Here is an 18650-nt window from a genome sequence, read left to right as displayed (position 1 = left end):
TTATTTGAGAGATAAAGGAGCCTGATCTGGAAAAGCAGCCAAGTGCACTGCCCTCTTCACAACACCGTCGTTCAAGGCTGGGTTTGTTCTTGGTGAAGAGTTCACGTCTGCTTATCAGAACTTTATATTTTAAAGAGAAAGTTAAATTCCACATGAAAACGTTTGTCAAAAGACCCCGTGTAATGGATGTAGAGAAGTCGCAATTTTCCATTCTTTAAGAAGAAAATAACGGTGGTATCTTCAGCAGGTTGCTACTCGTTGATTATTTTCTTTCCAGTAGCAACACCCTTCAGAAGAAATTGATTTTTTTCATGCTTAGTTTGGGCTTCTTTTACCTTTTTTTTTTTTTTAAGTTGAACTGCACAATACAGCTTTATTTCCAGAGCATGTTCCGCACCAGCATCGACGTGATGGATTCTTTCCTGATGCTCTGATTAAAGCTGAATTCTTTGCTCTGCTCCTTCAAAGGCAAGAAGAGATTTCATGTGCTAGAAATAATAATAAAAAAAAGCATATAATTCTCTCCTTCTGCTCCAGAATAGCTAATACAAATGGTAGTAGCATTGTTACTTGGTTGCGTTCCTCGCTGCAATGAACAGGAATCAGTTGGAAAAAAATAATCCAAATTTACTCTGGGATTCTTGCAATTATCATCTCTAGAGCCCTCCTCTGTCATCGTTTCTTCAGCGTTGTAGCTGCCAGGAGTGCCAGCAGCCTTTCTGTTCCATTAGCTGCTGCTCTTCTTAGTAGCTGTATACTAAAAACCTTTCCTCATTTGAGCTCAGTCAGGGCAACTTTTCCAGAGAGCATCAGAATGACCCCGTAAGTATTACAAATATATAGCGCTGTTCAAAAAGCAGCTTTCTCTGTGATAATACTAATGCTTTTTCACTTTTTTTGTGTTGGATTGGATGAAACAACAAACTCTAATACTACGTTCAAACCCTATGTCATAGCAAATTGCTTTTTTTTCCCTCTTATCTGAGAAGAGACTCGTGCAATTATTTATTGCTCCAGTTAGCAGCAGCTCAAATTAGCCACCTGAATTTTTCATGTTTTTAACAGAAAGCTGCAGATTGCATCCTCGTCCCAATCTGAGCTCATTTTTGCAGATGTAACCTTAGCCAACCTAGTTATAAACATACATCAAATGTCAGTCTGCTCAACTGATAACGTTTGATGGACTATATATTGTGCTGTACAGGCAATTGTAATGAAGGATGTGCTATATGGTCTTTATTTTAAAATTTTCCGGGAATTTATCATGTTTTTCCACCCAGTTTGTCAATTTTGCGTGAGTACATTTTTCATCGTCAAATTAGCTCTAAGTCACTCCTTTTGCTTCTTCATTATCGGGAATTCACGACGTATTTTGATTAAATGTGACAGGTACACGTTTTGGGGGTTTTGACGGTAATTTCTCGAATCAGGTTTCACGGGTAATTTTTCACATTTAAAATATCGACGTTCAAGGTGACACGCTTTCCTGACTAATGTCTCATTATTTAAAATTTAAGCCAAATGAAGTCCAGATGTCTGTGCTCTCAACATAATCAGTGGAGATGTATACCAAGCCGTAGAGGCTGATTCATCTGATCTGACTTAAATTCCTGTCTTAGCATTGTCCTTCAGAGGTGCTTGCCTCTTCCATCCCTATAGGGACAGCCCCAACGTGCCTAACTCGGAGAAAGCTGGAAAAAAAATAAAAATAAGATTAATTCCATTGTCTGTTGTCATATTTGCTCTTCTGTATAGTCAGAGAGCTCAAGGCTTCCATCCGTTGGTATGAAAATAGGAAATGGATAGGACCATGGGGAGGCACGTTTATTTTCAAAGGTTACCAAGTAGTTAGAAAAAAAAAACTATGGAGCTAAATTTGCCTCGCTATAGCAACAGTTGGCAAATACCTGGTACATCTCCAAGTCCTAAAGCTTCATCTTTTGGCATCCTTCCGTACATTTACCGAAGTATGCGGTAGTGAATGGTCCGTACTGACCACTTGTGTAACTGCCCGATGGCTTTCAAAACTCCTAAATAGGCACAGAAGTTGGGTTTTGGACAGAAGGAAGACTGGTAGTGACCGAATCTGTCTAGGCTGAGCATATCAAGTTCCTTTTCTTATGCAGAAACAACCAAAAGTGACGTTATTAAACGCTCAGGTAAATAGCTCAATAAATAAATCTTCATGTGGGACCTAGAGAGTTGCGCCACTTAAATCAGGAATTAAAAGTAGGATGCTAATAGGTAGTGGAAATCCTATGAAAATACATACTCCATCTCCGTGAATGCAAAATAATTTCCTCGAGACTAATGATATTGCAGGAACTGAATTAATAACCACATGATACTTAGCGCAAGGATTTATTAATGCACCCGTCATTTGTTTGGCAATTTTTAAAGTTTAGTTCTTTTGCAATGGAAGCAAAGAAGCCGCCTGAATATTAAGTAAGTATGTCACTGTTTCTGCTGGCCACAAAATACGTGGGTGGGAAAGGCATTAGTAACAATATGCAATAAGCACTTAAAGATTATTTACTCATTTCAGGTGCGCTGTAATAATATTAATCACGCTGAGCTCATTTGGTGCTAATGCAGATGAAATATGTAATTCTGCAGCAGGGCTTCAGCAATGTCCCATTAAGAAATGCCTCCTCACGTAACAAACATTTCTTATTTTCCAAGGGCTTCGTGAAGGCAGGTGCCCTGTCTGGCAGGTGTTGGAGAGCCCGATATATTCAGGCCGATACCTTCTGTAATTGTCTTTTGCACAGCTAGAATTAACTTCTCTAGGAAAAAAATAGAAAGCGAGATGGAGCAATTTGCATGGAAAAAGTCGGGAAAATGGATAGCCTTGTTTTCCTTAGGAAACCGTAGCAAGAAGCAACGTGGACCTGACCTGCTCATTTCACAGCGCGCCCCAAAGTTGACCCGTGCGTTAAATCCCTCCCATCCACAACTGATGGGTTCCTGGTAAGATAAAAAGTGGCAAAATGGCAATTTCTGAGCTCACTCCGGGTCCCATCTCTCTCTGTGCTCATCCCTCGCACAGGCGTTGGCTTAACTTTGTTGTCTTTTTTCTTCTTTTTCAGGAAAGCGCTCGCCCGTTCTGCCTGCCAGGCCTGACTTTAACGGCGTGTGTTTTGTTTTGCCCTATCTGTTTTCCCCTGCAGAGCCGAGCTCCCACTACGTGATTTCCTTGAAGGCCTTTAACAACGCCGGCGAAGGAGTGCCTCTGTACGAAAGTGCCACCACCAGGTCGATGACAGGTGAGTCGGGGAACGCTGGCTCTCCATCTGCTCCGCAGCACCGAACGGCAGCCTCACAAACGGGCGCAACAGGCAAAGCGATTTGGGGCAAGGCAATGGGAAAAAAAAAGCGCTCCGCCGCCTCCAAGTCCCTGCTCGAATAAATCAGCTTCGTTTTCTCCTTTATCGTAATGACACGGACAGAATGAATTATTTACCCTTCCCAGAAATTGGCTCTATGTATTCAATGGGATGCTCACAAGTGCTTGCTCTTTGGTACGGTTTGGCCTGGGAGAAGCATGACTCCCAAAGCTTTTGGAAATGTAGGGAGAGGGAGAATTAAGCCCAGATGGAATTGTTTTCATTTCCTTCCTTCAAGTAGTTTAAGTGAAAATGAATTAGTTAAAAAATAACAGAAAACAAACCCATTCATGTCATACACATTTACAGAAGCAGGTAAAGGGGTTAGAAAAGATGAAGACGCTGATGTACAGGACAGGGCAAGGCTCACAGAAGGAATTTCCCTGAGCAGAATGCTTTTAGGCAGCTCTTTTCACAGTTGTGACGTTGGGACGACAGCAAAGTTACAGGAGCAGAACCATTTTGTACAACTGGACTGCCTCGTCGGTTTTATGCACAGGAAAAAAAGGGTTAAAAGAAAAGAATTGAGAAAAAAAAAAAAAAGTGTTTTTCCTCTGGATTGACACCATCATTTGGCGAGCTTTTTTTGCTCGTGGCCCACCCACGGTGTTCAGAGCTGCCTGGAAGGGGAGCTGTGTCACTGAGAGCAACCCGGTCACTGACGCTGGCGTGGGTGTGCCGCGAGGAAAAAAGAAACCAAATGGCCGCTCGGTGGCTCTGCAAGGAAAAACGGCTTCCAGCATGCAGTTTTGTGAAGTATTCCCATGAGAAATCTTGGAAAGTCAGCAGGAAAAAAAAAAAAAAGAGATTCATTATACAATCAAGGGTAACTGTAAAAATGACTTTGATGTAGTAAGTGTCAGGGAGCTTCTGGTTCAAAATTATTAATTTCGCTTCTTGTCTGGAATCTACAGAGGTCATTCTTGCTGAGCATGCCTACAACATGTGTCTTGTAAAATCTTCTTTCCAGTGAGTTTGCCTCGGGGTCCACAGAGACTTTAATTTTTAAGTTTTCTTGTTCCTTGTCTGACTCCATTTGAAAACGACCCGTCTGGCCTGTGGGGTTTGATTTCGTGCGTGTGTGTAACCTCTTGTAAATTCAGCAATATCCAGGTGAAAAGAAAAAAAAAAGGTAATGCAGGCTTGGGTTATGTGATGCGATGATCATCTTTGAGGAGCTCACCTCGGTGCCTCTCCCATCACCGAGCACATCTCATGCGCGAGCCTCCTGCCGGGCAGATCCAACCCCTGGGAGCCTGGGCCACTTGTGGAAGAGCGTCTCAAAAAGTTTTGCTTCCAGCCAAGCAGGAAAGCACGGGAGCTGGGTGCAAGCAAGAACCGAGACCCGTGTGTTTGCGCGTCCCCTTAGCATGCGTGCACGTACCTTGGGGCCTGCCCGAGTTGCGTAACGTGTAATATTCGCAAATGGAATCTCCAAAGAGAGCGAGAAGCTATTTTCCCTCCAGAGATTGCAATTTCCAAATGACAGATGTCCGTGTGTAAATACTAGCGAATGAAACTTGGGTGGAAACTGGGGGAAGTATTTAGGGACCTATTTTCAGCCACTGGTGGATTACAGACATTTCCCTCCTCCGCGGGTCAGTGATGACATGTTTCAGAAACTGAATTATTTGGATTGATTGAGTCTGACCATTTATTTTACTAAAGCCAGCCTCTTTTCATAATCTCCTCTACAACAGCCCTTAAGTTTTCAGTATGGGAAAGAGCGGAGAAAGGAGGTGTGGTGTTTGCTAAAATAGGACCTTCCATCATTAGTATGAAAAAAACACAACACGGGAACAAAAAACTGCTCACCTTACGAAGTTTGCAGGCACTTCCTTTGGAAAACTTCAATTCAGGCAAAGAAACTGTTCACTGTCAACCTTAGAGAAGCTCAATTTGATGAGACTGGGCAAAAAAAAAAAAAAAAGAAAAAATAAAGGTTCAGCTGCCCATTCCTGCCCTCGTGGAACATGGGCTTGGGGTTTGGATCACACAACATCAGATTGTTTCATTTCCTTCAGTGCCTGCTTCTTAGCAAGAAGCTTTTGATGAAAGAAGCTACAAAAGAAGCAGGGTGAACTAATGGCTTATCATACATTTTAAACATCCTTGTCTCCTCTGTTTTTCCTTCCAAAGGCTGTGGCATCCCGAAGTTGTGAATAATAAATTACAAAATCTTAAAACACAAGTGATCAAAGCGTGTCAGGAGCTGGAAATGCACACGGAGCAGACAAACTGTAGCAATTGGCAGGGAGGAAATACTACGAGTCACTTATACTTTGATTAATTAATTAGCACATTATTTTAGGGAGGAAAAAAAAAATACAGCCTTTTTTTCGCGTGCTGTATTTTACCCACTGCAGTTTGAAATGGTATTTAGAAAAATCACAGCTGTTAAATAATGAATGGTACAGTTGAAAAAAACAACCTGAAGTTGTCCACAGGTGCTTAAAGCTGGCACTTGGACAAGGACGGACATGTCTAGGCTGAGGAGCAGCGGTCTGCAGCTCCTGTGGGAGCCCCAAAAGGAAGGGCTGTTGCCATTTTTACAGTGGTGACTGTTGTTTGCGTCGAAGAGCGATGCCGTAAGCACAAGGAAGGAGGGTGCTGAGCTGCTGCTGCCTGTCCTTAGTGGCACACAGCAGCTGGGGCGGATAAATGCACCTCTTTCGAAGAAGACTCACGCTCACGTGTCTCATTTCTGAGGTGAACACCTTAAGCATCGGTCCGTGGGGTAAGGCAGGCGGGGAATTCTTCCTTCCTCCTGAAACAGAGCCCACGTGAAGCCAAGAGCAGGAGCATCACTAGAGCCAAACCGAGGTCTGAACTTCTGGAAATGAAACGAAATGTGCAACAGTCTCTATGGTTTAGTCACCCAGAATTTGTGTCTGATACCTTATGCTACACTGTCAGGTCATGCCCAGGATGCTCAGTGTCTTGCTCCTCGAAGGCGACCCAATCACAGGTACAGGGGAGAAGAAACCTACTTGAAGATAACCCACACATCTGTACCTGGGTGCACACATTTTTATGCTATCGGTATTAAACCGACGCCTGCAAGATCTTGGCTTCAGCAGTGAAATTAGGATGTTCTGTGTTGCCTAACAAGCGTTGAACCAACGCAGACCATGTTCCCTTCAAGAGCCTAACACAACAAAAGAGCCTGAAAGAGGCAGCCAGGGAGGAAAAGCGTAGGTAACTCCTACGCACGTGAGATGAAGTCGTGTCTCTAAATCAGGTTTGTAGATGACGCGCCACTTTGGAGGTGTTTCCAGTAATGTATCGTAACATGATTCAATTTTTTAAGAAAATGTAAATCATTGGGAAAAGAGGCTGCTCGTTGTCTTAATCTCATGTGAAGAAAACACAGCGTGCGTGGAAGTACTTAAACAAATGGTGAAAAATTGCTGTTAGCGCTGGCTTTGTGATAGTAATGTAACTGAAATGTTGCTGCTGCGTTTTCATTTTGCTTTAATGCTTCTCTTTGTGTTCTTCTCATGTTCCTCCTCCTCATTAATGCCATGCATTTAACCCATTGTGCTGTGTGCCCCTTGGTGGCTTGTTCGTGTTTCGTTTCGTTTCGTTTTGTTTTTCCGTTCAACTTACGTATCCATTTATTTTGGAATGCTCATTTGGTGATGTATGGACCCAGACCCCATCGATCCATTAGAAGTTGATTTTTATCCTTTGCTTGATGATTTCCCTACGTCAGTCCCAGATATCTCCACCCCCATGCTCCCACCAGTAGGTGTGCAGGCTGTTGCACTGACCCATGACGCGGTGAGGGTCATCTGGGCAGACAACTCTGTCCCGAAGAACCAAAAGACGACGGAGGTTCGCTTCTACACGGTCCGATGGAGAACCAGCTATTCTACAAATGCTAAGTACAAGGTGAAGTTTTAGCACGTTACGAATTTACGAACCGTTTCATCCGTTCAGATTTTATTTGCAGAGACTTTGAGCTGGCTTTTACGAACTTCCCTCAACCAAGATTCCCCTTTCAATCAAAAGGAGATTTGCATGAGTAACTACTGCTTGCTAAAAACCTGTGCATTTAGTTGGATGAAAATAGCATATATTAATTCTACGTGCTAATTGATGAAAAGTTATGATCTTGGTATCAATTAGTCACAGGTGGGATGCTGTAGTGTGGATAGGAAAAAATACCAACTGCCATACCTCCCACCCTGTACGGCAGTTCCACCCATAGGGCATGTTCCCAGACATCAAAACTAGAGGTTAGTTTACAAGAAAACTTCTCAGTTTGAATGGATACGGCAGCAGCAGAGGTGTGCTACTTTCTGTACGAGAATTTATTTTCCAGTCCTAATGAAAACACTACCAAAACAGGTGCAGTTTAGCAAAGAAATACGGAGACAGCGGGAACGGAAAGCAATAAGCACGGACTTTGGGTTGTTCTGTTTGCTTGCTTTTCCTTTCCACACACTATTGTCAGCTTATATATTGCACCTCATATAACATCCACCTGCCCCATAACAAGTGTGTCCTTCCTCCCGTGCCCTACCATAACGGTTGTCTCCTCTTGCCTAGAGGATCGTATTGACCCGTAGCAAGTTGTTTGCCAGGAATATATTTTTTATACTGCAAGAGGATACCCCATTTTTTACTGTTCCGTGTCCTAACAAAAGCAACCCCATGAGAGATGATTTTATTAGGACTGTAGAACAGGCGATGCTCTATACAGCTCTGAGGCTCCTTTGAATTATTTGTCTAAATACAGGGTGGCTTTTCCAAAATCCCAGGGCTGGCTCTCTGCGTTGGTTCAGGGTATATACACAACTTACGGACTCTAATCTCGAGATCTTTCTCAGATAATTTCTGGAAAATGTAAGAATGACGGAGAAAGTCTTACCTTCAATCCCTTTTCTGAGTGGGATTTTTCCCCTTACACATCTCCCAAAAGGATTTGGCTTGATGGTGCTCAGCCGAGTCCACGTGCCGCCGTGAGCCCTTGGTTTCAGTTGTGCTGCTCCTGATTTGGGCTCCTGTTGGCTGAGGGAAAACTCAGGGCAGCTGTTTTCTTGCTGGCCAATGTAAAGCTTTGAAATCTTTGCAAGGCAGAGCTCTGTAAAGCTTTGCACATCTTTGCAAGGATCTGTCTGTGTCATAGTTTTACACTTACTGCCATCCTTCTGACAACCTCAGATGCTGGCATAATGATGAGACCCATTCATAACCATCACTTTGTATGCTCAGGTGGTTGTAACAAGCTCTTTTATAATTAAGGATGCCAAAACGATGCATTGTCGTGATTTCAATAGCATCCCTCGATCCGGTTCCTATTTAAGGACAGATTCCTGTACCCAGAAGTGTGAGGAATAGAGCACGGCGAAGCACAGCGAGTGGGAAACCAGCTCTTGGGAAATCAAAGCTCCCCAGAAAAACAGCATTATGCTTTGTTCTTCACAGCCATTGATCACATTTTCTCTCGTTTCACAACACACGTGCTCAGCTGTAGGAAATGATGGGTGCCGAACAAACCTCCGGCCCAGGGTTGTCCAAGCCTTCTGCTAAACCACGGGGGTGGCTGAAGAGGAGAGGAGCAGAAGTGAAGTCCCCTTCTTCTGCCTTCACCTCTCGTTTGGCCAGTCTGAACACGACACATTCAGGGCCAGGCTGGCTCCATTTTTCCAGTTCAATCACCCCCTGGCATAAACAATAAAAAGTCTTGCAGACAGTGTGCTTTCTTGAAATAGCCGCATTTTTCAAGGAAACGAGATAAAGCCCATTATGTTCTTCTTCAAAAACGGTGGAGAAACCTTCCATTTTTTTTCAAAGGGCTTTAGATCAGGCTCACAAAAAGATGCCATTTGCCTCTGTGTTGGTATTGAATATGCAATTCTTTTCAAATCTGCCCATTAAGAACTTCCATCGCTTCAAAACTGTGTATCAAATGTAATATAAAGAAGATTTAAACCTTTTCCATTGAAATTTAGAAATTTTAACTTTGCCCCGCCGCCGTTAACTTTGTACAAACCATCCCAAAAAGGCAGAGCATGGAACTACTGAGGTACTTGTTCCAGTTACACGGCCTTCATCTCAATATGACAGTAAGTTCAGAGGAGTACTAACGTGCTAATAGTTAGTACTGCGTGAAATACTCAAAGGAAAACACTCAGCTGGAGACAAATAACTTTCTTTTCCAAGAAAGAACCCAACATGGCTGTGTTCCACTAAACACTGTTTTGTCCAGCAATGGGCTCAACTCCTACAGTTTTTTTCCGTGTGATTTTTTTCCTGATCATGTTTACTGTCAGAGCACTTTCAGAGTGTTAGTTCTCGGAGTTAGTTACCCTCAGTGATGCTGAACAGCATTTTATCGTTTCTTCTAAAATCCTCTCTGGGGGGGAGAATTATTCTTCCCTTTATTGCAATCCAGCTTTTAGTTGAAGAATAATTCCTGTAGACCCTAGCAGCTAGATTTTGCCATCTTTGACAAGTAGCTGAGTATAACTAAGTAGTTTTTGATGTTATTAGTGCAGTCTTCGCTTCAGCAGGTCTTATAGAAGGTGATTCTCTGCTGGATTACGCCCTTACGACGAAGAAGTTGCAAAAATGCTGATTTCCAAGGGCTGGGGATTTTAATTGAGTATGAAGATGATAAAATCTGGTATTGCAATTAGTCTTCCCATTAAGTAGCATGCAAAACAGCTGTCAGAGCACATGTGCTAAAACAGCCTGCCATGCATAGTGCGTTCCTTAATGGCTCTGCAAAGTAAATTTTCCCCACTTTCCCCTTAAATATTACTGCTTTATTCTGCGGCGTGCTGGAAACTGGACATTTTTAGTGAAGGTCAGATCGTATCGCAGTGAGGCAGACCAGTAATAGCTTTCAAACAGAATCTAATGCATGAAAATACTATATTTAACCAAACAAAAGTGCGTTTTATGAATATAAAATTAGTCTTTAGGCAAGGGTCCTCTTGATACTATAAATACGTGTTCCCCACAGTACCTGGGAACCTTTAGTCGGGTCCATTCCAGTGGTAAAAATGCTTTCCGAGCCTCCACTACAAATCAGTAGACATTAAAAACTTTTTTTCTTCTTTCTTTTTTTTTTTTTTTTGGAAGGAACACATCCAAGAGGCTGGAAATGAATGTTTAAGTCATGGAAATGTTCCTATTTTTTCCTCGTATGGGCATAGATGAAGGACACAGTGTTAGCTTTCAATTTGCATTTGAAAAAAAAAAAATGCATTGCAAATTGCTTTGTCTGGGAAAAGAAAAAGAGAAAGCATCACAATAATTTATTTAACTGCGTAAATTATAGGCAGAAAGTTTTGTATCATATTTATGGTCCTAAAAATACTCCCATTAAGGTATGCAGCAGCAACAGAGCTATTTTGCTTGGAAAAAAAAAAAAAAGCATCCATTGTAATTGTGTTTTGCTTAGCTACCAACAATGAGAGTTGCTTTAAAGACGTCCTTTGCTCCGTCTCTTTGCAGTCAGCAGATACGACAGCCCTGAGTCACACGGTCATCGGCCTGAAGCCGAACACCATGTACGAGTTCTCTGTCATGGTCACCAAAGGGCGGCGGTCCAGCACCTGGAGCATGACTGCCCACGCCACCACCTACGAAGCAGGTACGGCAGGAGCTGCTGAAAGGGTTGGGGTCACTTTTTTTCTTCCATTTATACGCCCTCAGAAGCCCTCCTCAAGTTCAGCGTACGTACAAAATTCTCTGCATTTCTTCACTTTTTTCATGGGTAGCGAAGCAGAGCACTGAGCGCTGGGTGACTCGGTGTCACTGCAAGAAGCTCCGATGACAGTACGTGTGTCTGATATTTCGCCCCATAATATAAAGATCATCTGTGGCTTTTATGCTTTAAAATAGTTTCCACTTTTCAAAGAAACCTAAGATCAGATGGGAACAAGTTTGAAGCACTCTGTTATTATTAGATAATAATTTTGCCACTTTAACATTTTAATTCAGGAAGTTCTTTGTGTCTTTGTCTCAAGTTTATAAGTTCCCCCATTATCCTTTTAGTAAGAAGGGCTCAAAGACTGCTTCTATCTAACACAGGACCTTCTTAATTCAAGAGCTAAATGGCTGTGTTACAGCTAAGCAGCCACAGGTCTGTTCAGAATGCATTTTTTCCTTAGTGGTCTTGAACACACTCTAGGTACCGATATAAATCAGCTTCTACCAGCAGACACCAAGTGAAGTCTGCTGGTAAATATTGATCTGGCTTTTGGTTTTTGGTTTTTCTTGTTGTTGGTTATTTTTTTTTTTGTGCTTTCTTCTTTTTTCTAATGAAAACCACAGTACACGCCAGTTAATTAACAAAGGGAAAATAAGAGGGGATATACGTGCCCTTAGATTTCCCCATGTGACCGCAACGTAATTATCTGAGCTTGATGGAGCAGCTCTGTTAATTAAGGGCATCCTGCACTGCTGATCTTTATTGCCTATTTTGTACCCATTCCGCACGTTGAATTTCCCGTAATGATATTAAGGAATGTACATATCAGCATCGATACAGAATTCGCTAGAGATTGCTACCACAGGCTATAGAGAACTGTGATGCCCGTAATTCAAAAGCAACTCTCAGAGCCAAGTTCCATCCCCAGCTCTGCCTCCACAGGTCTTGCTGATGCGAGGGGTGTTAATGAGTGCTAAGGGAAACATCTAAAGCTTTGGTTTTTCTCATGATATCTCAGGTTCACAGTCTGCTGAAAGCAGGGCTCAGCTTCAGCCACTCAGAGGGACTCGTGTGGCGATAACCAGCATGGAAAACCTGTGCTGCAGGAGGAGGCTTTAAGAACAAGCTTTACTAGTTGAACCTCCTAAATGACAAAAAGCCTAAAAAGGGAAAGAATTAGTTTATGAAAACATGGCAAGGAGGTTAATATCAGAGAAAGGAAAACAGGATTTAACAGAAAGACGTTGTTTCCACACAAGTTGATGGTTGCATTTTGGGAGAAATAGAATCATTTATATGGAGGATATTCCAGAACAGACATAGCAGAAGTAAAGAGAAGGAAAATTTTAGTTTGAAAATCAAGCGTGGTTAGTTTACAGAAAAGGTTGTCTCTTGCAAGTTCCCTGGCATAGCAAGGTGGTCCCATTTTGGGATCCTTATGGATCCTTATGGATCCCATTTTTGAAAAACTCAACTGATGCAAATGTTGTGAGACCATCTGCTCAGAGATCGTTCAGAAAAGTTGCTAAGTGGCCATACGAGTAGGACACAGGCAATGTGATGCTCACACTGTGTTCTCCATGCTGTTCCCTTATCTATACACTCTTAAGTCAGCAGCAGCCTGCATCAAACCCAAGTAAATGAACGGTGAGCTCCGTGCCAACATGGTGCTCCTCTCTCACAACTATTTTGCAATAATTGTCTGTTCTTCATTTCTCCTCCATAGCCTAGGAAGACATAAAGAGAACAGAGTTTTCAATTATTTTCGTTTCATACTTTTCAATTATTTTCATTCCGTTGTTTTCAATTATTTTCATTCTTTTCAGCTCCAACCTCTGCACCCAAGGACTTGACAGTCATTACACGGGAAGGGAAGCCCCGAGCCGTCATTGTCAGCTGGCAGCCACCATTAGAAGCCAACGGGAAAATTACCGGTACGCATTTGTATCATCCTCTATTCTCCTTTTTATTTTACTGTTCTGATTGGATGTTGCTTTCATTCCCCTATTTTCAGTGGAAACATCTGTTTTTTTCTCCCAGAACCTATCTGATCTGATGTTATTTTCTCTTACTTTTATCAGCAAACTTGGTCTAGGAGTCGAGGCAGCATTAGAGACACTGCAAGATCACTTGCAGGATGTAAATATTCATTTAAATGCTAAGAACAGTGATTTAAGTTTAAAATGCAGCACGCTCAGCAAAGGTTTTGTGGTACGTGCTGCTCAATGATAATTAGAAATGACTAATAATAAGTACTTTGTTTGGCAATAATGCAATACATAATATACCTAATGATAGGTTGCTTGTTGCAGCACACAATGGGAGAATTTATTGGTAGATATTTAACGTTACAATAACAATTTAAAGCAATGATGATCAGGAAAAAAAAATTTACTTAATATTGACTGACAAGAACTGAACTTAATGGATGCTTCACAATGACAGATTTTATTTTCCAAAATGTTGCGTGTAACCTTAGTGCCTAATTAAGACATCCATTAGAAGCCTTTAATGTTAATTTAGGGTGAAAAAAATACAGTCGAGTTCCATCTGAGATTTTGCATTTAAATGATCACTTTAGGCTGTTAATAGACACCTCAGAGGCATATAATTATTAGGAGAAATATTGTTCAACTACAAAAATGGGCACGTTATGGTCTCATTACCACAAACAATCGGCTTGGACCAGTTCTAGAACGTACCTCCACGTGGAAGGAAGTGTGCGTTACTACCAGTAATCCCAGCTACACACTACTGAAGCGTTGAGAAATAGAAAAGTAAGAGCAAGAAGGCTTCAGCATGATGCCCTGGGTGAGCAATTAGATGTGAGGAGCACTGGGTCAGATTTGCACCAGTTGTAACTCAGCAGGGCTTCCCTGGCATCAGAGGAGAGCGAGTTACACCAGGGAAGTATCCCACTTTATATTACCAATAAAAGAAGGATGTCTTTCTCTCTGGACGTTGCCAAGCAATAGGGATTCTCAGGTTAGACTTGCAGTGTATAATTTCAGCCTCCATATTATTATTATCTCACAATTTCAGCCTCCATTATCAGAACTTTATTGGCTGTGACCGTGTCTGAAGGGAGGGTGTTTTGAGGAAACGGCTCTGTGTACATTAACCCAGTTTAGTCCTTAGAGAGAATAACTGATGGTTCTGCTGGACAACGCACGGAAATGAGTGCTGACGGTCTTGAATCCCCACTGGCTAAAAGACAGAAAAAAATAAAAAGCTTTCCTGACTTTGAAATTGTGAAATGTGGTGGTAGCAACTTTTATGGAGTTTTTTTCATCAAAAGCAGCATTCAGACCTGAGAGCAGATGGGGTCCCTCGATGTCCAAGCACAAGTTTCTTTCTTGTAGTGCTTGGTTGAAGAACGACTCTCATAAAGATTTTTTACAGCATCCGTGGCCTAATGTTTCTTAGACTTTCCAAGCAGAGGAAACAACTCCTTGCGGAGAGTAGAAATGTCTAACAGCCATATCTCCATCCCTAGAAGTGCCTGGGCATTGTGTTTGTGTTAATTTCAGAAACTTGGCTATTCTATCTTGGTGTGTATTAAAACAAATACCATGGTCAGTGAAACTGCTTAGTAGAAAACTACAAGCCTATAAAGAATATCCCATGATGTAAACAAGCAAAGAAAAAAAAATACACAAAATATTATCATTTCCATCCTAGTACCATTTGTCCCTGACCAGCACAACCATTCCTGTGGAATGAGAGCTTTGAAAAGCATCTTTGTTTCAGAAAAAAATAAAATACAATAAAATAGAGGAATGGTGATAAATTTTACACCGATTTTTTAGTAACTTTGGATCCAAGCACCAAAATGAAGTCCAGGAGATTCACCTGGGCTCTCTGCACTCCAGAAGCTCACTCTTGTGGTGCTGGCACGTAAGACCAAACTCACATCGTATGTCTTTGCATGTTAGTAGAGTGGCACAGACAAAGGAGGGGGGAAAAAAGGAAAAAAAAAAAAAAAGAAAGAAAACAAAGATATTTTCAAGGTTAGGCAGAGCCTGGTGTTGCAGTTCACCCGGTTGGGTTATCACGTAGGACATGCTTTACCTCTCAGCTTTATTTACAGGCTCTTTTTTTCTCTCCAGAATTTCGTTTGCCGAGAAGGTTCTTCCTACAAACTTCCATTGTTTCCTAACACTGCTATTGCTACTCCCTAAATCCTAAAGCTTCGAAGTTTTATTCAGGCGCAAGGAGTAATTGCAATGCCCCAGTTACCCAAATTCTGAGGTTGAGTTCTTCATTCTTTTCCCCAAAATACTTCCCCTAGATTTGCCAAGAAATATTACATGGCTTCCCATGAGCACCCAGTACTTGATGTGCATCATTAAAGCCATTTGATTTTATTTCAGCACTGAAACCCTACAGACTTACATTGTATGGCTTATGGCATTTATCAGACTGAGTGGTGCACCTGAATTTGAGAAATGTTCTCATACCAGAGCAGTTTAGCATGTGCTACCTGTTTTTATATTTGTTAAACCTGTATCTCCTGCAGTGAATGCTGTAATTGTTGTTTTGGAATAAAAATAGACAAATACGAATTAATTGTCGTAGCCTTCTTTGAAGCTATTTTGATCAGACACCTACCGTTGCTGCTTTTAAGAAGAAAATAATAGTTTTTAATCAATCTACAGTTTATACGCATGGTGCATAGGAAGCACATTGCTTGAAGCACTAACCACGAGACCGGCTTTTTTCAGCTTACATCCTCTTCTATACTCTGGACAAGAACGCTCCCATTGACGACTGGATTATGGAGTCCATCAGCGGTGACCGGCTCACCCACCAGATCGTGGATCTCAGCCTGGACACCGTCTACTACTTCCGAATCCAAGCCCGCAACGCCAAGGGAGTGGGGCCTCTCTCCGATCCTGTTTTCTTCCGGACGCTGAAAGGTTTGGATCTGTGTCATCCTGATATTAATGATAGCTCCAGTTTCCTTAGGGCTCCGTGGGAGCTTTGCAATTAATTCCGTGGCAGCCAGAAGAAATCCTACTACTTGAAACTTATTGAGAGATGAAAGCAAAATGCTACATATGGTAGTTGACAAGAGTAAACCACATAATGAGTCGGTAACTGGAGTTTTAAATTCAATCAACTTGGGGAGAGCACTCTGACACCACCTAGCTTCCTGCCATCAATGGTAAAGCTAATTGGATGTGCCTGGATTTCTCCAGGGAGCTACCTTTTCTTTTGGGATCCTCAGGTGACTGTAGGAGCTGGCAATGACTCACTCATATCAACAGAGCAGGCACACACAGTTATAATTAAAAAATCTCAGCAAACTGAGATGCAATCTGACTTTGCATGGGGAAAATTGTCCCAGATATTTTTCAGGGCCTGCTATTAACGACAGACAAATTCCTGCCGGATCTCTCCCCGTTAGTGACCGGCAAGATGAAGCAGGCAAACCAGGGGCACCCATTTTTTTTGCCTGGTGCATGTTTTAACCTGGCCACTGTGTTTATGAGAGCAAAGGACTCGTACCCAGCTCCATTTCCAATTAGCACAGTGAGATATTCCTCTTCTGTCCTCCCTGCTGCCTAGCTGTGAAGGCCTGACATCATCTGCCCAGAAATGATTTGATGTGAAGGTGTAAGCCGCATTGCTGTGAGGGGGAAGCGGGATGTTTGCAGCAGCGCTGCTCCTTCTATTTTAGCTGTCACTCACTGATTTGCACAAAGGTATGAAATTACTTCTGAAAAGAGGTATAATTAATGAAAAAGTCGAATGACATAAACAGCAAACCTGTTCCAGGAAAGAAGCGTGGCGTATGAGAGAGCACTTCAGTGCTCTATCTGCTGGAGGAAATCCAGGGGTTTGTACATAAAAATAACACCTTGGCAGAAGGGAACTGAAAGTGGATTTAGGCTGGACCTGCAAAGTCAGAGTCAGAGGGAAATTCAGAGTGAAAGCTGTGTACAAAAGCCTGACAATTAGCATTCACATTCAAGCCTCTTTTTAATCGGTTATAAGTGACTTAATTTAACGTGGGCTGTATAAAAGCTAAGCGAAATGACCGAACAAAAGGGGTGACGTGCAGTCCCTCCATCGCTCCTTTTATGTATTTGTTGTTGTTGTTGTTGTTGGGCAAGAGCTCATATTTGAGTTCGTCTTTCAGCAAACCCTTTATGTGAATGGCTAAATGCCTTTTCCTGCCGCCTCTGACGGAAGGAGGGGAACCTCCATGTCCAGCGAGTGCCTGGCACTTCGCATTAAGGAGGGATTTCGATGAATGAGGCAGTGTCCTCGGCAGCCCTGGCAGCGAGCTTGCCCTTTTTGCTTCGCTGCTATCAGTGTCTATGAAGCGTGCTACCGATCATTCAGGCTGGGAGTGAAAAGGCTCATACAACAGTTTCCATGAATTAGCTCAAGTCAGGAAAAAAAAAAATAATGAAAAATTGTACCAATTTGTTCGGAGCTTATCGCAGCCAGCCCAGGTTTGCAGGACTTACTTGTCCAAGTCGTGTTTCCCTTTGAATGAATTACGGGTAAGATCGTGATTATTCATTCTCCACTACCATGAAATGGGAAGAGATAGCACTTTGTGGGTGCTTCATCTCCATCAAGCCGATGGTGCCAACTTAATTTCATGCTCACAATTTGTGCCAAGCAGAAGGCTGTTAGACTGAGTCGAGGCATCATAATATAATAACCACAGACTAATGAGATATCAAAAGATATAGAGACTCAGATATCTAAGTAAACTGAAAGATTAATGTACTAGATACCCCCTACTTTGTAATGTTTACACAAAGTACCATAAAACTCATTTGGGAAATGAATTCTGGATCAGACAGCATCAAGAGATACCAAAAAGATGAATTTATACATTTGTTACGTCTTGTAATTGCCTACAAGGACTATGCCTAATACCCTGCCATGAATATTTAATGGTAACCACCCTAAATATGTCATGTTCAATAATATTCAACTGGTTTTTTGACAAATACAACTCTGCACTTGAGGTGAAAAGACTTTCTGAAGTCTTGAGTGCGTTCTGAATTATGCAGAAATGTTGGTTTCCTGCCCTTAATGATTATTAACAGAAGAGGTGTAGGCACCATATGGTAATGTACACTCTGATGGCAAAAATATGTCCTGATCAGAGAAAATTTTAAGCCATGAAGTACGAAAAAAGCATCAAAGATCCACTAAGTCACCAACCGGCTGATTTTGTGTATTATAACCCATAAAGTTCCTCCAAGGCAAGCCAGCCATGACTTGTGTTCTAATTGCCATGTAAGTATTTGTAGTGGCTTTCCTGTGCTAATGAAAACGTAGTGATCTGTGAGAAATAGGTATGTTTAGCAGTAAATAACGCTCCCGTGGAGCAATGGGTTTATGTTCTTCCACCTCAGCTCCACTGATGATAATCCACAGGCAAATGGCAAATCCTTAGCTTATGTAAATTGTCGCTACACTGTGAACTTCAATCAATCTCTGACAGTTTACATCACTCGAGGATCTGCTTTTTTATGCTCTGGCTGGCTAAATTTATCACTGAATGCATGAAGAGTCTGATGCAAACATTATAAGGAGCCTGGAAGATGGATAAGATGTGATTAAAC

At 42.0% G+C, this 18650-nt stretch overlaps 1 protein-coding gene across 1 annotated transcript in view; it reads left to right on the top strand.

Annotated features, from left to right (window-relative positions):
• Positions 1 to 18650, top strand: part of DCC (DCC netrin 1 receptor) — a 309874-nt gene that overhangs the window by 251008 nt on the left and 40216 nt on the right. The window contains exons 16-20 of the mRNA XM_035310456.1: positions 3171 to 3266; positions 7042 to 7280; positions 10857 to 10995; positions 12882 to 12989; positions 15780 to 15974. Of these exons, the coding sequence (XP_035166347.1) occupies positions 3171 to 3266; positions 7042 to 7280; positions 10857 to 10995; positions 12882 to 12989; positions 15780 to 15974 (777 nt within the window). The remainder of the gene's footprint in view (positions 1 to 3170; positions 3267 to 7041; positions 7281 to 10856; positions 10996 to 12881; positions 12990 to 15779; positions 15975 to 18650) is intronic.

Source organism: Oxyura jamaicensis, chromosome Z (assembly GCF_011077185.1).
Source record: "Oxyura jamaicensis isolate SHBP4307 breed ruddy duck chromosome Z, BPBGC_Ojam_1.0, whole genome shotgun sequence".
In the NCBI taxonomy this organism is placed as follows: Eukaryota; Metazoa; Chordata; class Aves; order Anseriformes; family Anatidae; genus Oxyura; species Oxyura jamaicensis.
Note: the sequence above shows the minus strand (reverse complement) of the source record. Positions and strands in the feature narration are given on the sequence as shown.